The following is a 22,281-nucleotide window of genomic DNA, read 5'->3' on the forward strand; positions in this document are numbered from 1 at the left end:
CCATTGTGGGTTATTAGTGTGTGGATTTTTTATATTGCTGTTGTTGGAACTGCTGTGATGCTGTTGTGGTTTTAAAATAGAACATACACACATTCACAACACCAAAAAAAGAAAAGTCAACGATGGGAATGCATTGCACTTGTATTTGTAAAGAGTGTGTCTTTTTGTTGTTGCAGTTGCATGTTGTTACTGTATTGACAGAGTCACCTAACTAAAAATGTTTTGGATCAAAAAGTTGTTGACTGAATTCGGCGAAATTTTTTGCGGAATGAAACAAATGGCTATGCATACATCGTAGCTGGATCTCATGCTTTTAGCAGCATTGGTATAGACGCAATACAGCGATAATGATGATCCCGTTTTTTCTACGGGAAAAGTCTGACACCACCATGTTTTTGACAGGAAACGTCTTCAGTGAGTTAATGCTTGCACATCCACTTCCTTGTAGTTACGACATTTCTGTGCTGTAATATACTGCTTCTGCCTCTTGGAGGCATGCTGTTCTTCATCTTCTGTCTGTGCAACAGCACACGCTCCCATCTTGTTCTGCCTGGCCACTTCCTTGCAGTTAGGAAATTTCTGTGTAGTAATACTGCTTCTGCCTCTTCTTAGGGAAACTACCCATAAAAAAATACAGATGGATTATTCCACAAATGCTTACTTCCCTTGCATTTCTGATTTAACAGGGATCTGATATAACAGGACTTTTTCTCTAGTCCCACCATCCCTGTTATATCAGGTTTCCACTGTAATTACCCCAGCAGATGCTAGAACACTGAAAAACATTCTCAGATTCCTGAGACGGCTGTGGTTTTATCCAAGTGTACATCTACCTTTGTGTGTGTGTATGCAGGTGTTGTAAATTTTACGCCCCCTTCAACACAATTTAGATAATTTGGGAGGCAGGCTTCTGACCTTGCCAGTCAAGGCCAACCGGGGCTGAACTGAGAGGGATGCATTAATTTATGTACAACACCCCAGCAGAACGACCGAGATACTCGATAACAATTTTCTCCTCACTCAGAAACAGAAAATATTTTCGGGTCTTCTGCGTGCGACAGCCTGTCCCCGTGGTTTTGTGCACCCCGCATAATTTAGCAAAATTTGATCATTTTTTGCATAATTTCTGATTATTTTCCTTTATCATTCTTTGTTTTTAAAAAATCAGAACCGCATGATTTCATATTTTTGGGCTCAGTTTGCACAATTTCAGAATTTTTCTTGCATAAAACGACGGAGACCGGACAGCGAAGTGCCTAACCTCTACACCACAGACGCCAGTATCTACTCTTGTCATGCTCAGAGCCTCAAGTCAGGGATTGTTCACAAATGACGTTAGCTAAAATTTGTCAAAAAATGACCCCCCCCCCCCCACTTTCCCACCTTACTCATCTTCTGTCATCTTTCCCAGGACCCACACACCCCTCCGGCGGGTTTTTGGCGGGTGCTCTGGTGTGGTTTGCTTCTTCTTTCCTGTCAAACATCTATCGTCCTTGTCTCCCCTTCTTCTTTTTTATGTTTGTTACTCTCTTGTAACACCCCTAATCTTCTGGCGCTCATATGACCTTGTGCAGTTGCGAGCGCCGTAAAACCTTTACTAAAACTAAAGCTAAAAAACCTTCATTTTTGTGTTCGTTACCTTGTAACACATTTAATTAGGTACCGCAGGCGAGCCTTTTCAAGGCAGACAGCTACGGCTGCAGCCAGATTTAGACAACTTCATCCAACTATTAGCTGGTTTTAATTTTGGTAAACACTAATAAAAAATATACCACTGTTTTCTGTGTCTTTCCTTCTCCATGGTGAACGAGAAACTGATACTTATGATTGCATATTTCGTTTTTAATTGACTAAAGTTTAACACGGGAAAACTCGGCGGTCTCGCAATTTTGCGTGCTTAGATTTGGGGGGTACTTGTTTTAAATTTCGATTTCTCAGTCGTGAATCATCGAATTTTCTTGCGGTTTGAAACATAAAAATCTGGGATTTCAGGAGAATTTCCGGGGAATGTGTTTATGTTTTTATTCCTAGCGGAAAGCTTGAGATGTACTAAAAGTCTCAGTGATGGTAACGAACCGCCCCTGACAACTGCAAAGGTTTCTCTGATCTTACCCAGCCTCTCCGGACTCGCAAGCTTCCCCTACTCTCTTCTCTCTCTCTCTCTTTCTCTCTCTCTCTCTTTCTCTCTCTCTCTTCCTCCCTCCCTCCCTCCCTCTCACTCTCTATCTCTCTCTCTTTCACTCTCTCTCTCTCTCTCCCTCTCTCCCTCTCTCTCAATAAAATACTCTCATGCGCACAACAAACATGAAAATAACCTTTTAATCAGCAACATTTTAGTATTAAAAATTCTCATTTCGAGACTTCGTCACTTCTTATTGATCTGACTAGACGGTCGTGCCAGTTGGTATCATTTTAATCAGATTATGGACACAGTTTCTCATGGCTTATTATCAAAACATGTAAAAAGATTCACAGACTGATTCCCAAGAGATAACTGCGGCGGCAAAGGAAAGCATACTTACTCGTGGAACTCACAGAGTGATGTAAGTATTTTACTTTTACCGCCGCTTATACCCTTTTAGGTGTTGCGAGAAGAAAAAGACGTCTCTCTGCCACCAGCCGGAGAGCTTGGGTCAGGGAGTGATGTAAGTAGCATCCAAAGTATCGTAAGCTCCGTTTTATCTCTTCTTGTGTGTTTCTATATACTTAAATCCTCGCCATGCTTTTCAAATAGGTACTTTCCCTTTGCAGTTGTGGAGCTAAGGCCTCATAGATGGTCAGGTGGCGTCGGTAGCGTTGTGGTTAGGCTACCAGACTCGTAATCGTGAGATTGCGGGTTCGGAGGTTCGAGCCTCGACCCGAGAGTGTGTGTCTGGGAAAGGCACTTTACACGAATTTCCCTCTTGGCTCGGTCCTTTCCGAAATGGACTTTACCTTCTTAAATAACCTAATAGTGTTGATAGGGGCGTTAAACCCATACTATTTTTGTAGACGGTCAAATGATTGCAAAAATGAAGTAAGCTGCAAAGTTCATTTGTCACAGCAAGAAACTCTGAACAAGAACTTTCGATGTATTCTCTCTCTGAACAACAGAATCAAATAAAAGTGCCCTCCCCATTCACAGCACGAAGTTTCATTTAATATGCCCCTGATTTTCTGGTCCGATAAGCTTTCTCTGAAGATCTTAAGTAGGACTTCAATTTGATCTCAGAAAAAAATACTTCCATAATTCTATGACTTTCTTTACCTGAAGCTGTTATGTTTTCACATATACGCAAAGTGAGATTTCCAAAGTTATAACTAGAACAAAAGAAAGGGGGGGGGGGGTCCATTTCTTGTTGATGTAATTTGTTTCTCTTGGTATTAATTTTATTTAGTGCACATTCAGTAAGTCAACTCTTCTTTTACTGCTGTTTAGCATTACAGTGGCACGTATTTATCTCTAACGATGGGTGTACCTTAGTCTCTGTCACTTCTTTATCTCGTTGTTTCACGTCCCATCTAATAATAATTTACGCATTTTTCAAGTTCCCAGTAAGGCCTCTGTTTGCTGCTACAGCCATGCTCGGCTATCCAAAATCATGGAGATACCATTGGCTGGTTGTTTTAAGTTCGGATTTGTTCTTATTTCAACCCGGGATCTGCCAGATTGATGAATCTATTGAATTTAAACAGATACTCTCGCTCCTGGACAACTGCCCCACCGTACAAACTGAGCTGTTCCCTCTGTGTTACCAAGATACCTCGTGCCTGACTCACTGTGGTCAAGGGATAAACAGGAACATCTACTTTCAGTCCCCAGGGGATGGCACCTCTTTCTGTCACTGTGACGTAGACTGTCTTCTCTACCAAGACTGCTGTCTTGACTTTCCCAAACAAATGCTCAGAGGTGTACAACACAGCTGTTTCGCTGCACCGCGATAGATTAGATGGTGTATCCATGTAGGCTACACCTCAGCTCCGAGCTGCGTGCAAGAATATTCAGTGATCTGTGAATGTCCTGAGTCCGGGAACAGATCAGAGTTACTTGACCATGACCCAAAAACACAGCTGAGTCCTGATGTCGTCGTCACGGAACAACACAGCGGGATTCATTACAAAAACCTCAGTGTGTTCTTTTGCCATCACGTTTAGATCTAGAATCTAGATCAATCTTAAACCAATTTCACTTCAATTTAATTGCAATTTTTTTTGGGTGACCTTATTTAGGCCACATATGGCCTAAATAAGCTAAACCCCCCTCCCTTACCTTATTTAGGCCTCACCTGTGGCCTAAATAAGCTAAACCCCCCTCCCTTACCTTATTTAGGCCACACCTGTGGCCTAAATAAGCTAAACCCCCCTCCCTTACTTTATTTAGGCCACACCTTTATGCAAAGTCACAGAAATATTCCTTTTGTGCTTATGGAGGTACAGTGCATGGTGATTTTACCTGCAAGGATAATTGGACAAAATGGGCAACATCTTTATTGCAATGGTCATATTTAGACAAATCCTATATCATTGTCTTTTTTTTCTTAACTGCTCATGGTTATATAAGAGTAAGCCAACTAGGTAGTAATTTCGGATTCCTAATACTATTATGGGCATTCTTAAAAATTTTTAACTTGTTTTTACCGCTTTTCTCAACGTAAAACGGATTCCGTAAAACAACAATGACCTTATCTTTCTTTTTCAAAGTATTGTGCATATATATTTGTGAAACTATATATTCTATGCTTTCATGTACATGAAAAAAGCTAATAAAGGCAAGCAAAATGTTCTTCAGATACATAGATCTAGTAGTAGGCCCACTGGAATTTTTTTATAAACCGGGAAAGATGACCAGAAAATAACAAAATTATTTTATGATCTTCACTTGCACTTGCAATTTTTTGGACAAATTATAGTCTACCTCATTGTCTTTTTTCCCCGCATTTTTCTTCACTATTCATGACAACTGGCATGTATTGTTTTCAGTTATTATTAAAAAAGTGGATAGGCGGACTACGGGGTCTATCTAGCCAAAAGGATAGGTGGACCCCGGGGTCTACCTAACAAAATGCTAGGTTTTAGGATGTGAACCCCGGAGTCAGCGTAGTGAAATAAGTAGTAGATCTAGGTTTAACCAAAGATAGTAAATAACAAGATGGGCCACTCAGCCAAAAAAGTGTCCGCAGGAAGTATGCTCTTTGCTTCAGATGGCGCTGCAGTCTGTTTTGAAGCTATCTTTCGTTTTTCCAGAAGAAGAATAGGAATAGCACCTCCTTGCGTGCGCAGATCGACTGCTGTTCATCAGCAGTTCGGGTACGTTCAGTGCGTAGTTTTAGGGTTTTTAAAAATTTTAATGACCTCTCGCCTTTCATTCTAAAGTCAAATTAAATGAAGAAAACCATCACCCTTTCCTCCGGAAGAGTTTTTATGTCAGCGTAACCATTTTAAAAAAGCGTTCTTCCGAAATTTATCCCAAAACATGCTAGTTTCACTTTAATTTTTTAAAACTCAAGTAGGGTAACTCTGTTCGCAAAGAGTGCGCTTTTGTGAAGAGGGCGCCACCAAATTTTGAGGACACTTTTTTAATTGGCTCAAAGAGAGAAGTGGCCCATCTTGTTATGTACTATCATTGGTTTAACTAAGGATCGGTGGACCCCGGGGTCAACATAGTGAAATAAGTAGATCTCAGTTTATTTTATAGTGGGACTGGCGGAGCCCGTGGTCAACGTAGTGAAATTATAAGTAGAAATAGGTTTAATTAAGGATTGGTGGACCCCGGGGTCAACATAGTGAAATCAGTAGATCTAGGTTTAACACGAGATGTCCACATCACATCCAAGTATCCTACTCTCCAACATTCTTGCTTACCTAAATACCAATCATCAAGAGCAATTGGATTATTTGTTTTAATTAGTGGGGGGTTTTTGGTAGAGGTTTTACGGTGCTGCAACTGCATAAGGTCATATGAGCGCCAGAAGATTAGAAGTGTTGCAAGAGAGTAACAAACATAAAAAAGAAGGGGAGATAAGTATGATAGATGTTTGATGGGAAAGAAGAAGCAAACCACACCAGAGTACCCCGCCAACTACACACCTGATATAGGACCTAAATCTTCCTTTTTAAAGGATGGGGGGGAAAAGTACTGAGTCAGGGTGATAGTGAATGCTTCAAAATCAAAATACAGAATTTCCTTTAGTGTTGAAGTTGTAAAGTAGTACAATACAGGCCACATTTCACCAAGAACAAAAAGAAACACACCACACATGATCATAAATATTTCAAGCTCCATTCTGTATATATTCATCATAATTTTGATCCGGAGGGGGCCTGCTGCTTCATCAAGTGTGATGTCGGGGCCAGCCCAGGCTGAGTGGAAGGCAACAGACCAGCAGATAGACATAGGCAACTCATTAAAATAACTTTTCTTCTCTTACTGGAATTGAACTTTCGTCTTTGTATGCAACAGCCATGGCCATGAGCCTAAACACTACACCACAGATGCCAGCAACCACACCTGAGAGCTCACAAACCATAAGCAAGTCTTTAAATTAAATAATACGGGGGTTTTTTGTTTTGTTTTAGTAGAGGTTTTACGGGGCTGCATAAGGTCATATGTGCGCCAGAAGATTAGAGGTGTTACAAGAGAGTAACAAACAAAAAAAAAAAGAAGGGGAGATAAGGACGATAGATGAATTTTATTAGATGTTTGATGGGAAAGAAGAAGCAAACCACATAAGAGCACCCGCCAACCACCCACAAACAATACGTTTAACAGTTCCTAAACAGAACTGCAAGGAAGTACACAGCACTTGGACACAAACTCTCGTCAAGGAACAATAAATAGAGACATTCAATTACAATCCCTTTATTTCACAATTTCATACTGACGAAGGAGAGCACAGAAAACTTGAACTGGTGAGAATAGCCAGACAACAATTTGGTTTGTTGACTACCAAAATTTGACATATATGAGCAGAACTATCGAATAAGAAAAACATAGCTAGATGAACACTACACTGTTTGCAATTGAAATGATTCGAGTTCGCTCGCATGTATTATTTCTTTTCATGCAGAAATATATATATATATATATATATATACACATATCAAGGAAATTTAACAGATTTTTCATGCTCTAAGAAAAAAGCTCACGGTTAGCTTTTCTCAGACCAGAGAGTATGTCCAGGAACTTTGACCTGTGGTCAAGCCAGTAGGCCTATTTTTGTTCAAGTGCAAGTATTCTGTGCTCTGCAGTGTTTTGATTTCACAATCTTTATTCAAACATACATTCAATGTCATCTAAAAACTGAAGGTAAGCATTATTTATTACAGCAGAGTCATTTATTTGAAAAACAGCCTACTGAAAACCATAAACCGTTTTTACTAGGAAAACTTGTTCAAAAAATCTTTCAACTGCCAAAGAAGGTTGTTAAAGAGATTATTGCCTTAACACGCCACTGCTTTCCACTATTCCTGTGTACATAACAAAAAACACAAAATACTTTTAAATTTAAATACTATAATAACAATATACAATTACTGAAAAGAGGACTGTAAAGACCATTTTATCGACAGAAATAAAAGACAGCATAAAACTGCCTCCCCAACCCAAAGACGAATAAAAAGCAAAGTAACGACATTCCAGCTACTTTTTTTTTTTTTTTTTTTTACATAAGATCAAAATCGCCAGTCCATTAAAAAAAAAAAACCCAAATTGCACAGCGGTCAGAGAACGAATGCGTGCTGATTTTTTGTTCTGGAAATTAGAATCTATGAACAAGTTGAAGAAGCAAAATAAAATTTCAAAAATTGTCCAGAGGAAAACATACAATGCGGACATTGTACATGGTCTAATAAATATAATCAATCCTTGTGTCCTAGTCATCAGAGCACAAAACTTTTACATTCAATAATGACTGTAGCTTTTCATGTAGCTTTCAAGGATCGCATGATCTGGGGAAATAAAGAAAAAGTAAGATTCAAAGAATGACTCCAAGACACCTGTTGCTATCAATTCAGACTCAAGAAGATACTTTTGAATTAGGCTACCTCCTAATAGAATAAAATGTCAGAATGAAAGAACATTTTTTCATGATTTTGAAGGAGAAAAGGTAACATTTAATGAACTACTCTAACACACCTGTTGTTATCAATTAAGACCAAAGACGATACTTTAGGATTATCTCCTAATAGAATAGACCGTCAAAATGATAGGAAATTTTTTCAAAGTTTTGAAGGAACACATGAGTAACAAATTTCTGCTTCATCAATTTATGTAAATGACTGTAGCCACTCGCAGACAGCTTGAGTAGAAATTTAAAAATCTAGAAGGGACGCTACTTTCCCTCAGTGTAAGAATACAACAGCACATTCAGTAATGTCTTCCCATATTAAGGAAAAAGGAGGCCTTCTTTGAGTAAAATGATTTTTCCAGAATAATGGCTACAAATAAAGACCCGATCGTAGAAAAACAATTTCTGAGCCGATTGGTTAGCGTCTTTACGCAAACCATTTACAAGCTAAATATGAACTAACTAAATACAAGAATCACATCAATTTTGCCCCCACCTCATCAAACTTGTGGAACTGTCTAATGAAAAAGTCTCCGTAGCGTCTTGCCACCTTGGTGTCAGCTATATGAATCATGTCCTGAAAGTAGTAGAGAAAAAAAAGGAGAATTAAGCCAGGAACGCATTAAAAAAGTGGATAAAAAATTACAGATGAAAAAAACCCAACAAAATCTGGAATAAAGGTCTGTCATACCTACATGCATTGGATACAAGCCTCTTTTCTGTTTCAGCGTACTGATTTATTTGCATGTCATAACTTGAAAGAAACCAAAAACAAAACTACGTTCAGACAGATGAAAACTACACATCAGTCTGTGGCGTCGGTGGCCTAGTGGATAGGCTACGCGACTTGTAATCGTGAGCTTGCGGGTTTGAGCCGTGGGCCCGACATTGTGTCCCTGGGAAAAGCACTGTACTCGAATTTTCCTAACTTCACCCAGGTGGGAATGGGTACCCGGCCATAGACAGTAAATGATCTTGTCAGTATGTTAGTGTTTTAGCGCCTATAAATGGACGCTTGCACTGTATGCTTCCCAGGAAGTTGAGGTTGTTTCAGAATGCTCTCAGGTCTGCTTTGGTAATAGTATACAGATTGTGAAGCGCACACAGCTTGCTATTGAGCGGGGATTTGCGCTATACAAATGCTATCTATTAATATTATTTTCATTTACTGTTCTGACTCCGCCCCCAACAGTCATGACTTGTACCAGTGTTTCAGAGGGGGAAGGTAATAAAAATTTTAGCAGTTTAGAAAACCTCTTCGTCAACATGCAAAGAAAATCATTGACCAGAACAAATTATATGACAATCTCCCCCCCCCCACACACACACACATTCTTTACAGGTTTTTAACGCCCACCGCAACAGCAACGTTGAAACCGAGATGATACTTTTCTGTATTTGAGACATTGATACTTTTCTGTATTTGAGACATTAACTTCAATAAAGTAACATTGCCATACCTTGTCAATGTAGAAATCTACTTCAGACGCTGACTGAAACTCTCCCTCCAAGCCACTGGTTCCCTTTATCCAGACAAGATTCTTCATCTTGTGCTGAAAGAGAAACATCAAAATACTGCATTACTGAATTTAGTTAATACCATTGGGGGGGAAGTGCCCTCTTCATAAGATGGGAAAGATTAAACGTAACATTTTACTTTCCATTTTGCGAAATTCGTCTTGAAAATGCAAAACATAAAAAGATATTTCATTAAAATATATCGACTCACAGTCACACTAGCAGGGAAACTAATTTGCCAGAACATCAGTAAAACATCTTTATAAAATAAACTTCTGAAAAAATAGGGTGCAGAATAAAAACACATGAATCTGGAGAAAATTACAGTACCGGTACCTTAAGTATTAACCCTAACTCTGGCAAATGGTTTCAACAGGTATGGCAGGGCCAGTCAGCCAAAACGTGCACATGCTTTACAAATCAAATTTATGGACTTGCATCAAATAAAAACCCTACAAAAGTATATATTTTCTGAAAGATAATTGAATGAACTTTTATATTTTACCATTGAACATATGATTTTATTTTATTTTCAAGGGGTTAGGTAACTTTGAAATCCAAGATGGCTGACATAAAAAATTTACATGCTCATTAGCATATTCACCAATCTAAAGTATTCCTTGTTATAAAAAATGTGAGATAGCAGAAATATGGGTTTTTCAATTACCTTTCAGAAAATGTATAGTTTTATAGGTTTGAGAAGAACAGGTAATGAGTTATGACTGTTTCAATTTGTCATGTGGTCTGTTTCGAACGCAGCTGATACTCGCTAATTTTATACCAAACTCAACATAAAAACACTCTAAGTACAACCATGTGGTTTTCAGCAATCTGCTGGTAGTCTGTAATAATTAGTATAGCAAAAGGAACCTACTTTACTCTATAGCTCTCCTTTTTCTGCCCCTATTAGACTCCCAAAGTAGTAGAATCTAGTGTTCCATTTGAAAGAGAAGTCGGGGCAGGATGAGAACTGGTAATGTATCCCCATTGTCTGTCAGATCTAATCCCAATCTTGACTGAACACCAATAAATCCACCACTAACAGTGTCTGAATAACTTTCCCTAGTCAATTCACTTTCAAATGTATCCAAAAAAGATCGATTTTTGGCCATTTTAGACCCACACAAGTGATAGATCTACACTGGCATTAGTGGCTTGTGACCTGATCAACAAGCTTTCAAAACATCCCTCTGTTTTGAAAGCAAAATACTCTTCTCCTAAGCCAGAATGGTAGAAATATTCTGATTGGTTGTAGGTTAGCCTTTTAGCCAATCAGAAATCACTTTAGGAAGCCCCAAATATTTAGTTGGAAGGCAGAAGCAGCAGTTTACTATATGGTCCTATGAGATCGGCCCTGCCAGTTTCATGGCAGGAAATGGGCCGATTTAATCGGCCCTTGCCAGAGTTAGGGTTAAGGATACCACACAAAAACCCAAAGACTAGCTGGTTTATATAAAAATCAATTTTCTTTTTAAAAACAAAAATTGAAACAGGTACAGAATGAAGTAGAAACTGAAAATCAGACAAAAAGCACAAGTTTAACCACCAGTTGACAATGCACTTAATAAAATATTTCACTGAATATTTAACAAGAAACAATTTTTTACACAATTAAGAGTCGTATGTTTCAAAAGGGTAACACACATACCTTGAAGCACATCAAGTGAGTGCAGAGCTCGTCATCAGACTGAAATAGAAAAAAAGTAAAGACTTAATTTTAGTTTTAGTAAGAGTTTTACGGCACTTCCAACACAATTAGGTCATATAAGTGCCGAAGATTTGAGGTGTTACAAGAGAGTAACAAACATAAAAAAAGAAGGAGAGATAAGGATGATAGATATTTGATAGAAAAGAAGGAGCAAACCACACCACAGCACCCGCCAACCATCCGCGTCTTAATTTTACTTCCATGTGGCGAGTCAAGTGATAGCCACATCTTTCAGGAAAAATTAATCAGACAGGAAAGAAGTAAACAGAGATGACCACACCACAGCACCCACCAATCATTGCTCTTTTACTATTTGTTTGTTTTTGTAAAGTGATTTACGGCACTCGCAACTACATAAGGTCATATGAGCGCGCGGGACACATCTAATATTTTCAGTTGGTAGGAAATTTGGAATTTTGCACGGGTGGCGGTCGAAGCCTACTCTTATCGATTTTAGACCACCAAGGAATCTTTAATGTGCGCAACTTGCACACGGGCCCTCCGAGATTTTTCATCCTTGTCCGAGAAGGCTAGGTGTACATCTTTCCTACCAGAAGGAGCCCAGAGGTGGGGGCAAAGGAGGTGAGGGGGTGGGGGCAGAAAGAGGAGACGAAAGCAGACGACAGAACATTGCTAGAGAGCAGGAAATGAGGTGAAAGGACACAAATTTAGAGAATAAAATTTTTCGGTTGCCACTCGGATTCGAACCCAGGACCTTTGAATGAGAGGCCAACACCTTAACCTCCAGGCCACGAGAGCCCCCTCTTTTACTATAGCAAGAATCTCCTATCAAAATTCGCATTAAAAAACAAACACGGAAACAAACAAAAAAAGCGTCAACAACAGCACTGGTCCTTCAAACAAAAATTATTTTTGAATCACTGTTGCTGTCAGCCCCTGCGAGAAAAGATTCTAAACATGATGATGCAAAAATGTACACCTTGCATTTGAGTCCAAATCTGATCAATAAATATAGAACAAGCTGCTGCACCAAAGTCCATACCAGGCAGGAAAACACATCTGCATGAACTTTACTTTCAGCCCATTTCTTCATTTCATGTACCAAGAATAGATAAAAACAAACTGTACACATATATGCACAAGTTCATCTACACGTATCCTCCTCTGAGGATACCTGTCCCCAAGGTGAATTTCCTTATAAAAATATAAATAAACATACAACTGTGTGATAGAAATAAAGATACAATAATAGCCCTGTTAACGACTTTCCAAAAGAACCCCTTATAATATGACGCCAGGATAATTAAAAGTCCATCTAAAGGAATTAACAGTTTCAAATTCTGGCAGTTTTCCCCACTTTGTGCCAATAAAATAATTCGCAAAAATTCTTTTATGGAAATACATCATTTTTTTATCATTGAAGAGAAGAATGAGCAGATCACAGTAAAACATAAATCCATAACCACATGGACATATCACCAACACTCCAGTGTGTTTGGACGTGTCAAGAAAACTCTGCTCTCTTCAGAAAAGTCACAACTCTGAGGGAACACTTTACTGCTGTTTAGTTTAAGTATGAGTTTTACGACACTTGCAACACAATAAGGTCATATTAGAGCTGAAGATTAGAGATGTTACAAGAGAGTAACAACATACCAAAAAAAAGAGGAAAGATTAAGATGATAGTAGTGTGATAGGAAAGAAGGAGTAAACCGCACGAGAGCACCCCCCAACCACTCACCACTTTACGGCACAAACAAGAAACTCACCATATCCATGAATGCAGCAAGTTTTGCAATGGGCAGTGTGGTGTACAGCTTGAGGTAACTGAATGATGGACCACATGAGGAAGAAAAGGAGAGAGGGACTTGTTAGCCAATATGATTTTTAAATCAAACAACAACATGTGAAATCTCACAAAGCAAGAAGGAAGAGACAGCAGCAAAACTCACTGTGTACCAATATGTTTAAAAATGAATTATGTGCCGCACTCTTATTCTGGCTCCATTATATCTATACAAACTGTGTACATTATGTTTCCCAAAGGTTTTCTCTGCTCAAAAAAAGTTTGTAGTTCAGTTTTTGTAGAGGTTTTACAGCGCTCGCATCTGCATAAGGTCACATGAGCGCCAGAAGATTAGTAGAGGTGTCACAAGGTGCAACATAACATAGGAAAGAAGAAGGGGAGATAAGGACAATAGATGTTTCATAGGAAAGAGAAGGGGAGATAAGGACAATAGATGTTTCATAGGAAAGAAGAAGGGGAGATAAGGACAATAGATGTTTCATAGGAAAGAGAAGGGGAGATAAGGACAATAGATGTTTCATAGGAAAGAAGAAGGGGAGATAAGGACAATAGATGTTTCATAGGAAAGAAGAAGGGGAGATAAGGACAATAGATGTTTCATAGGAAAGAAGAAGGGGAGATAAGGACAATAGATGTTTCATAGGAAAGAAGAAGGGGAGATAAGGACAATAGATGTTTCATAGGAAAGAAGAAGCAAACCACACCAGAGCACCCGCCAACCATCAACCAAAAATGTTTAAAACAGTGAGTTTCCACAAGTAGCCCATCAAATACAAATAACCATGAAAATGTATTCAAAGACACAAACAATCACCAAATTGAAACCCTACCCTCCACGAACTTTATCAACAAATCGGAAACCCCTAGTGCAGTAGAGACAATTGATCAGTCTTGATTTTTCAAAACTGAGTACAATGTGTGTGTGTGTGTGTTGTGTGTGTGTGTGAGAGAGAGAGAGAGAGAGAGAGAGAGAGAGAGAGAGAGAGAGAGAGAGAGAGAGAGAGAGAGAGGGAGGGAGGGAGAGAGGGAGAGAGGGAGGGAGGGAGGGAGAGAGAGAGAGAGAGAGGGAGGGAGGGAGGGAGGGAGGGAGGGAGGGAGAGAGAGAGGGAGGGAGAGAGAGAGAGAGAGAGAGAGAGAGAGAGAGAGAGAGAGAGAGAGAGAGAGAGAGAGAGAGAGAGAGACAGAGAGAGAGAGAGAGAGAGAGAGAGAGACAGAGAAAGAGAGACAGAGAGAAGACGAATACATGTAAATTGTTATGGGTGTGGACGCAACAGTGATAGCAATAAAGGAGACAAGAAAAATAAATAAATAAATAACTAATTTTAAAAACTATTAAATTAAAATAATTCGACCCTCACCCTCACCTCCCAAAAAGAAAACATCTTTTAAGAGAGTGGCCATTTACCATAAATCAAATTTACCTGCGAATGGTTGGAACCTGAATCTGCTGTTCAACTTCTTCCTTGAAGACCAACAGCTGCAGCTGGAAAGGCTCCTAAAGAAAAGGAAAAACCCCATCTCCTTAAACATATCATCTATGAAAACAGTAAATCCACAAACACATACAAGGACTTGTAGTGCCTTTTCTTTCTTCAGTTTTCAAAATTCAAGCAACATTCTAAACAAAGGTATCAACATCAGAGTTATGTTAAGAACTCAAATTGATTCCAGCCCTAAGGGTGTTTTTTTGTCTCTCCCAAAGAATTCAGTCTCAATTCAAATAATTTCATGAACACTTTCGATATCGCTATTCTCAGTGTCTATTTTCTTTTTTTTTAAATTTAAAAAAATAAAAATAATAATAAATAAATAAAAACAAGAACAACTTTATGTCTATGTATGTTGCATAAAAGTAACTGTCTATGTATGTTGCATAAAAGTAACTGTCTATGTATGTTGCATAAAAGTAACTGTCTATGTATGTTGCATAAAAGTAACTGTCTATGTATGTTGCATAAAAGTAACTGTCTATGTATGTTGCATAAAAGTAACTGAGCCCACCCTTAAAAGTTTACCAGTAAATCAAATATTCCAGTTAGGAAGGATAATTCCCAGGAATACTCTCCATCTACGATAAACTTTACCTTGTGCTGCGGGGCATTGGCTCCCATCAAGTCATAGTTTGGCGGAACAGGAGACAAAAACTTGGGGCATGCAAAGGCAAAACAGGCTTCGAACTCTGCCATCTCACTAAAAGAGAAAGAAAACATACCCTTTTTAATTCACCAACAAGGCATGTGAGAAACAGAGTATAACAGTCGATCAGCGGTTACCAGGGGTATAGGGAAATACGGCGTCAGTGGTTACCAGCAGTATAGGGTTTTAAGGGTTCAAAATGGAAATTTCATTACCACATATTTACCTTCCAGACAATTGTGGGTTTTTTTTACCAAATAATTTTTCAAACAGCAGTAGACTGTAAATAAACCCTGACTATGTATGAAAGGCATGAAAAAAACTGACACATCAATAGACAGAGGTTTTTCTTGCACTGCTTACCCTTTCTGCATCCTGTTCATTTTCTCCTGATACTTTTCCCTGAGATGTGAGTGCACGCTCTCGTCAATCCTCATAGGGTGCAGCACCAGGCAAATGGACAGCAAGGTGTACATTTTGTCATTCATCTTTGAAATCTGCATGAAATGGGGCAAAGAAATAACGTGAATGAGTAGCGGGTGGGGGTGGTAGCGATATGATTCCCCTGCACCATGAAAGGTAACAAAGTGCATTTGATAACCATTTCTGTTAAAATGGTATATTTATTTGTCCCTTTAAAAATACCTTTCTCTTGGTACTCATTACAATGAAATGCCTAACTAGACACAAGATAATTTCTTCAAACGAGAAGCACATCTCCTGCCTACCCACATCACTTTAGGTTTAACTTGATCTTCCCCACGTCACATAGTTTTATATTAAGAAACAAGAAATAAATCTTCTCACTGCAACAGAAATTGCATGCAGGTAATGAAATCCGAACAGATTGCTTTAAATTTAACAAACAACAAAGGAGGAAAAAAATGTCCGTTTTTTAAAGTTTCTTCCCATCTTCTATGCGCCCCCCTCCCCAACTCTTGTTGTTACGTTAGCATAATAAATAAAAACAGATATATGTACCAGGGTTCTTTGGGCAACTGCTATAAAATAAACAACTGCCCTCGTTTCCCCTGAGATAATATGGCAGTTTCAACAAATGAAGAAACAAGAAGTGAATCTCCTCAAAACAGCAGAAACTGCACTCAGGTCACGGAATCTTTACAGATTACTTAACCCAAACTGTACGTCGTATTTTACTATCGTATCCATACCACATGGGGAAATCTATGCTACCACTTTCCAAAGACAAAATTTACACGTTAATCCGATCCATACGCTTTGCATAGCAGCATGTCAAAAAGAGCTTTTGAGAAATACTGAAAGTTTTAAAGAGATCTTCATACTAGATGTATTCTAAAATGTGAAGAATACAACCATACAAAATGACCCCAGGGTGTACGGATAGGGTTAAAGTTCAACAAAAAATGATCCGATCACAATAAATTCTATAGCCAACTAGGCCTTCCCCACAGTGACATACTCCAAATGACAGGAGCCTACCACAAATCTAAGCTTACCTGAGAAAATAAACTTGAGCATGACGTAAACATATTAGGTAGCTATGAAAAGAGAGTCAACATAATCTACAGAACAACAAATGTATGTTCTGGAGACCTTCAAATCACTCAAACAAAAAAAGTAAGCTGGCAAACATTGAATATTATTGGAACATTATTAACAATCTTATAAGTTATATTGAATACCCAGCAAAACATTACCTGATCGTAGAGCTGAGTCCTGTTTTGGAACATAGTCTTCGTTCTCTGTATGTACAGAAGTATGTTGGAGAGAGTGCGGATGGCGTCCTGGTACCGCCGCATCATCATGTAGGCAAAGCCCACATAGTAGAAGGTGGTGATCTGGCAGGCTGGCACACGCGAGTACAGGCTCTGAGAGGACACAAGATGGAGCTAAAGATCAAACAGCAGCCAAATGTATACTTAACTCTTTGAGCCGTCGCCAAGACAACAGCCAAATGTATACTTAACCCTTTGAGCCCTCACCACCGGTACAATAGTGCGTGTGTAAAACTGCCCTCACACCTAGCCACCAGTAAAGCAGTGGTGTGTCAAACTGCCCGTATACCTAGTCACCGGTACACAAGTGGCGTGTAAAACTGCCCGTATACCCAGTCACCGGTAGAGCTATGAGCGAGACCTTATCCCCAAACCGGCCCACCTGGGACAAAAAGCGCACAAGAAACCGTGTTTACTACACAGGACATTACTGATTATTTTGAAAACCTTTCTGAAATAGAGATGCTAGTAATGACGAAGACTACCATGGGCGGGATATCGAATGTGATTTTTATGATCACATAAATGTTAGTAATATATCGCTCAGGAGCTCAGGCAGAGGGGCATGTGGCATCAGGAGGCCAGGGCTTAAAGGGTTAAAGATGATATAACCTTACAAGATCACAGAGATACACGACAACTCACACTGAAAAAAAAGTACTTAACTCGACAGAACAGAGGACACTACAGAAACATTTAAAATGTCAGGAATATAGAATTAGTAGTAGCCTAGCCTGAAAAAGCTTTCCTTCCATCAACAAATACAAAAACTGACAAAAGCAAGACTAAAGTAAGTGCCAAATAAACATAATACTTTACCACCCTGTGCCCGGTGGCTGAAAAGTTCCCTTTAACGTATCAAAAAACGATCATCAGCATCATCAAGTGCCAGATCTCTCTCTCTCTCTCTTTCTTCTGACGCTGTGGCGTCATAAACGGTCAGCAATGCCGACAGCACGCAGGAATAAACGGTCAGCAATGCCGACAGCGCGCAGGAACTCAACACTTGCCCGGGGATCCTTAAAAAGTGCTGAAAGTGGGTTACTGAAATGTCTCAGCACGGGTTCTGGCACGATAGTTGGCGGGACATCTGAGGAACATCTCTGCAGTAGACATTGGCGATCGTGGTTCTCCGTTAATTCCTTTGCTCGGATGCTATTGAAAAAAGCTACATTGCCCTAATCTTTCCTCGTTACCCATCTGTTTAGGTTCTCCCAAATAGGTTGCTCTGGGCCTACCCCTGCCTCTTTTGCCTTCAATTTTGCCAGTGAGAGCTAGATGTTCAAGACCAAAACAATGCATGCAACGATTCAACAACAACAACAACCCATTCCCACACTTAGTTTTAATTTTAGTAAGAGTTTTACAATACTTGCAACAGAATAAGGTCATATAAGTGCCGAGGTTAAAATGTGTTACAAGAGAGTAACATACACAAAAAAGAAGGAGGAGAGATAAGGACGATAGATGTTCGATAGGAAAGAAGGAGCAAACCACACCAGCACACCCGCCAAACCCCATCAGAGCACCCGCCAACCACCCCCGTTCTCACACTCACCTTCTTGTTGAAGTCAATGTTTTCTAGCACTTTGAGGGCCTGGTAGTAGTCACCCAGAAGAGAGTGCAGTCTCAGGAGTCCAACCAGACTGAAGTAGCCCAGCATCTTGTACAGCGAGTGCTGACCAAACTCTCCGGCAACACTGTCGGGATCACCTGCAGGTAAAAAATTTAAAGAATGCAATATCTGACAATAAGTTGAGCTGCAAATTTTTTATTTCACAATAGTAAACATTTCTGGTGTTTCACACTAGTGTCTGAAAGAAAGGTGCATTTTTAGAAAAAAAATAAACTTTTCAAATTATGTTTTTAATGGTTTTTCAGCCATGTTCAATCCTCTAAACTTATAACTGCATCATTTTCCATGGGGCAGCAAATACAATTTTGGCATCTAGAACTCAACTGTATAATTTCTCTGCACATCTAATACTCAACAATAAGCTTCAAGAACCATATGACCTAAATTACTGACCTTTTTGTTTTTTAAACGAGGCATTTAAGTTTAAGTGGCTAATCTTATTTTCTCTATAAGGTGACCTGAAAGGAACAAAAACTTTGCTGTTATACGAACTGATAGTATTATTATCATGAGATGCCACATGTAATATCCATGACACATATTTTCGTTTGGAAACCTGACTTTACTGCATCTTGTATACCCTGCTCTCAATTTCTTTTCACCACTAGGCATCAAATTGAGGCCAATACAAACCTGCCACTCTATGAATTCTAAAAATCAGGATCTTATGGGGAAACAAAATTGGGATCTATGGGGAAAAAATCGGGATCAACAACAAATCCCAGGGTGACTGCCAAGCTGACTAGAAAATTTTTCGAGGTGTCCATATATATAATGAAGGCAGAGTAAGTTTTTAGAAAAATCTGGAGCAACAGACAGGGGGGAAACAAAACAAAAAACAAAAAAAACAAAAAAACGGGATACACGTGACCGAAATCGGAATGCTTGAGATTTGGAGCACAAAAAAATCGGGGGAAAAGGCAGGTTTGTAAATTTAACTTCAAATAAGGCAATGTCCTTTATCAAAACTGAAGTGAAACTGAAACAATTTTGACATTCCAACCTAAGAGAATTACAGGGATAAAACCAGCTCACCCCCACTAGTGTAGACCTCCAGCTGCTTGTTGATGTTGGACTTCTCCACCAGGGAGTGAAGCACGTTCAGCACACTGTGCACATTCCAGATCTGAATAGTGGGAAAATATCAAACAAAGATATCAGTTATATGTGTCACGTCGCAATTGAATCAGGCACTCTCAGTTTTTCGGCATACGAAGCTATTGGTATCACTTTAAAACTTGTTTAGCTTTTAAAGAAGAAATCACACCTGTCTTAAATACAAGTCGAAATATTTCAGATTGAAGGAGGTGGGGGTCACCAGGTTTCTTGGTCAAAATAAGGAGGAAAATGCCTGCAAAAGTTTGGTGAGTTCCGGGGGGTGGGGGGGGGGGAGAGAGAAGAGATTCGGGGGAAGTACATTATAATAATGGTATGATACTGTCTATTATAGTAAGATTGTGAACATGAAAGTAAGTAATACCAACCTTGGGGTTTGTCCTCAGAAGTTCAATGTCATCTTCAGTTTTCTTATTACTTGACTTGTGCCTGAAGATGCTGAATGCTTGAAACTACATAAAAACAGAAAAGAAAATGCATTATTTATTTGCAATTAGAAAACAACATTCACGTTCTCCTAAACAGTTACTGAGCTTCAAAACAGGTCTCACTCATTTTGACAGTTCAAATTCTATGCATAAACAGTAAATTTTAGTAAGAGTTTTACAGTACTTGCAACACAATTAAGTCCTAAAAGTGCTGAAGATTAGTATTATATATATTATACATAGTAGAGGGTTTTACAGCACTCGCAACTGCATATAAGCAGGCCGTATGAGCGCCAAGGGGTGGGTGTCTTTACAGGGAATCAGACTTACTCTGCTCACCTCTCTAACTTCAACAGCACAAGGTCTGCTTCAACTATCAAGGCACCCCGGAAATAGCAGGTCACAAGAGAGTGACAAACATACAAAAGAAGTAGAGGAAAAAATTACAATAGTAAGGATTAGGAAAGAAAAAGCAGCAGTTCCCTATTGTAGATCAGGCACAGTTATGAGCGTGACATGAATCAGCCAATTCAAATTTTACTGTGCTTGAACGAGAAATGTCCCCCCCCCCCCCCCCCTTGGGAATGACCTAAAGACACTACAGTCAGTGGCACTGCCCCGAGGGGATTAAGATTAGTGGTGTTTCTAGGATGCACCATACATAGAAAAGAAGTAGAGATAAGAACGATACACATTTGACAGGAAAGAAGGAGCAAACCACACCAGAGCACTCACCAACCACCCACTTATAAAACAGATTAGCACCCTACTCGACCCAAACAGGTCGCTTCTTACGCAGAGTACCTTATCTAAAAGTAAGAATCAAGAAGATGGAAGACACACAGAGACAGCACAGAGAGAATATTCTACAGTAAGTATCACACAAGTACAAAAAGAATGTGAAAACAGCGGAAAAACAGAGCTTCGATCCACCTCACTGACATGCAAGCAAGCACTGTGACAGAATCTGCGCTTCAAACATAGGAACAATTAGCCATGAAAGAAGCTGCATGAAGATAACCTTGAGACCATCATAAGCTAAATTGACCGTCTGCATTGACGAAAAGAATCCACATTTGACTAATTTGAGCGGACAATAGTGGGAATAAACTGCTACAGTACAGTTGGTCAGTCTATCACCCCCCCCCCTCCGAACCCACAGCTGGACGTTGTTTGTCAGTGTAAAGAATAAAGACATACCTTATCCTTCTAGGTTTATTTGCAGCTTAATCTATATCAAACTTTTTTCTCCCTTAGAGTAACTTATTTTACTAAAGCAGTCTGTACCTGATAGATAAACTCGTCAATGATGTCCCACAGCCACTGATCAGGCAACTCAAGAGGAACAGGCCCCTCGGCATCTGAAATATATCAACAGCACATACGATGAGATACTGTACGGTACATGAAATCGACACACAATGTTATGTATTACATGCAAGAAAATGAAGTCTATTTACAGAAGAGGTATTTTCATATACTCTTACAAAAATATAAGAGTGAGCTCCACTGCTTAAAAATAAATATAATGCCTTTGTTTTAGTAGAGGTTTTACGGCGCTCGCAACTGCATAAGGTCATATGAGCGCCAAGAGGTGGATGTCAACAGAGAAGTCCTTACAGCGAGTCAGACTTACTCTGCTCACCTCTCTAGCTTCAACAGCACAAAGTCTGCTTCGACTATCAAGGCATCCCAGAAATAGCGGGTCACAAGAGAGTGACAAACATACAAAAGAAGTAGAGGAAAATGACGATAGTAAGGATTAGGAAAAAAAAAGCAGCAGTTCCCTGTTGTAGTTCAGGCACAGTTATGAGCATGACATTGTTGGATCAGCCCATTTACAATTCTACTGTGCATTAGAACAAGAAATGTCCCCCCTTTGGGAATGGCCTAAAGACACTTCAGTCAGTGGCACCGCCCCGGGGGGTAAATATTATGTGTCAAGGTTCTTTGGGCAACTGCTAATAAATTAAGACAATTGCCCTCGTTTTCCTTGAAATAGCATGGCAATTTCAGCAACTAAAGAAACAAAAAAATTAATCTCCTCACTGCAACAGAAATTGCACGTAGCCAATGAAATCTTATCATATTGCTTTAAATTCAACAACAATTATAAAGAAAAGAAATAAATAAAATCTGTTCATTAGTTTTTTTCTTCCCATCTTCTAT

At 39.3% G+C, this 22,281-nt stretch overlaps 1 protein-coding gene across 1 annotated transcript in view; it reads right to left on the reverse strand.

Annotated features, from left to right (window-relative positions):
- Positions 1 to 6,822: 6,822 nt before the first annotated feature.
- LOC101846746 (eukaryotic translation initiation factor 3 subunit L) overlaps positions 6,823 to 22,281 on the reverse strand; it is a 23,860-nt gene continuing 8,401 nt past the window's right edge. Inside the window, exons 7-19 of the mRNA XM_005101789.3 lie at positions 21,400 to 21,473; positions 20,053 to 20,136; positions 19,604 to 19,694; positions 18,491 to 18,645; positions 16,855 to 17,025; positions 15,539 to 15,672; positions 15,124 to 15,229; positions 14,461 to 14,534; positions 13,002 to 13,059; positions 11,212 to 11,250; positions 9,506 to 9,598; positions 8,542 to 8,622; positions 6,823 to 7,926 (exon numbers count right to left, since the gene is read on the reverse strand). Coding sequence (XP_005101846.3) covers positions 7,900 to 7,926; positions 8,542 to 8,622; positions 9,506 to 9,598; positions 11,212 to 11,250; positions 13,002 to 13,059; positions 14,461 to 14,534; positions 15,124 to 15,229; positions 15,539 to 15,672; positions 16,855 to 17,025; positions 18,491 to 18,645; positions 19,604 to 19,694; positions 20,053 to 20,136; positions 21,400 to 21,473 — 1,187 coding nt within the window. The 3' untranslated portion in view covers positions 6,823 to 7,899. The remainder of the gene's footprint in view (positions 7,927 to 8,541; positions 8,623 to 9,505; positions 9,599 to 11,211; positions 11,251 to 13,001; positions 13,060 to 14,460; positions 14,535 to 15,123; positions 15,230 to 15,538; positions 15,673 to 16,854; positions 17,026 to 18,490; positions 18,646 to 19,603; positions 19,695 to 20,052; positions 20,137 to 21,399; positions 21,474 to 22,281) is intronic.

The sequence above is a fragment of the Aplysia californica genome, unplaced genomic scaffold, assembly GCF_000002075.1.
Source record: "Aplysia californica isolate F4 #8 unplaced genomic scaffold, AplCal3.0 scaffold00299, whole genome shotgun sequence".
Taxonomy (NCBI): Eukaryota; Metazoa; Mollusca; class Gastropoda; order Aplysiida; family Aplysiidae; genus Aplysia; species Aplysia californica.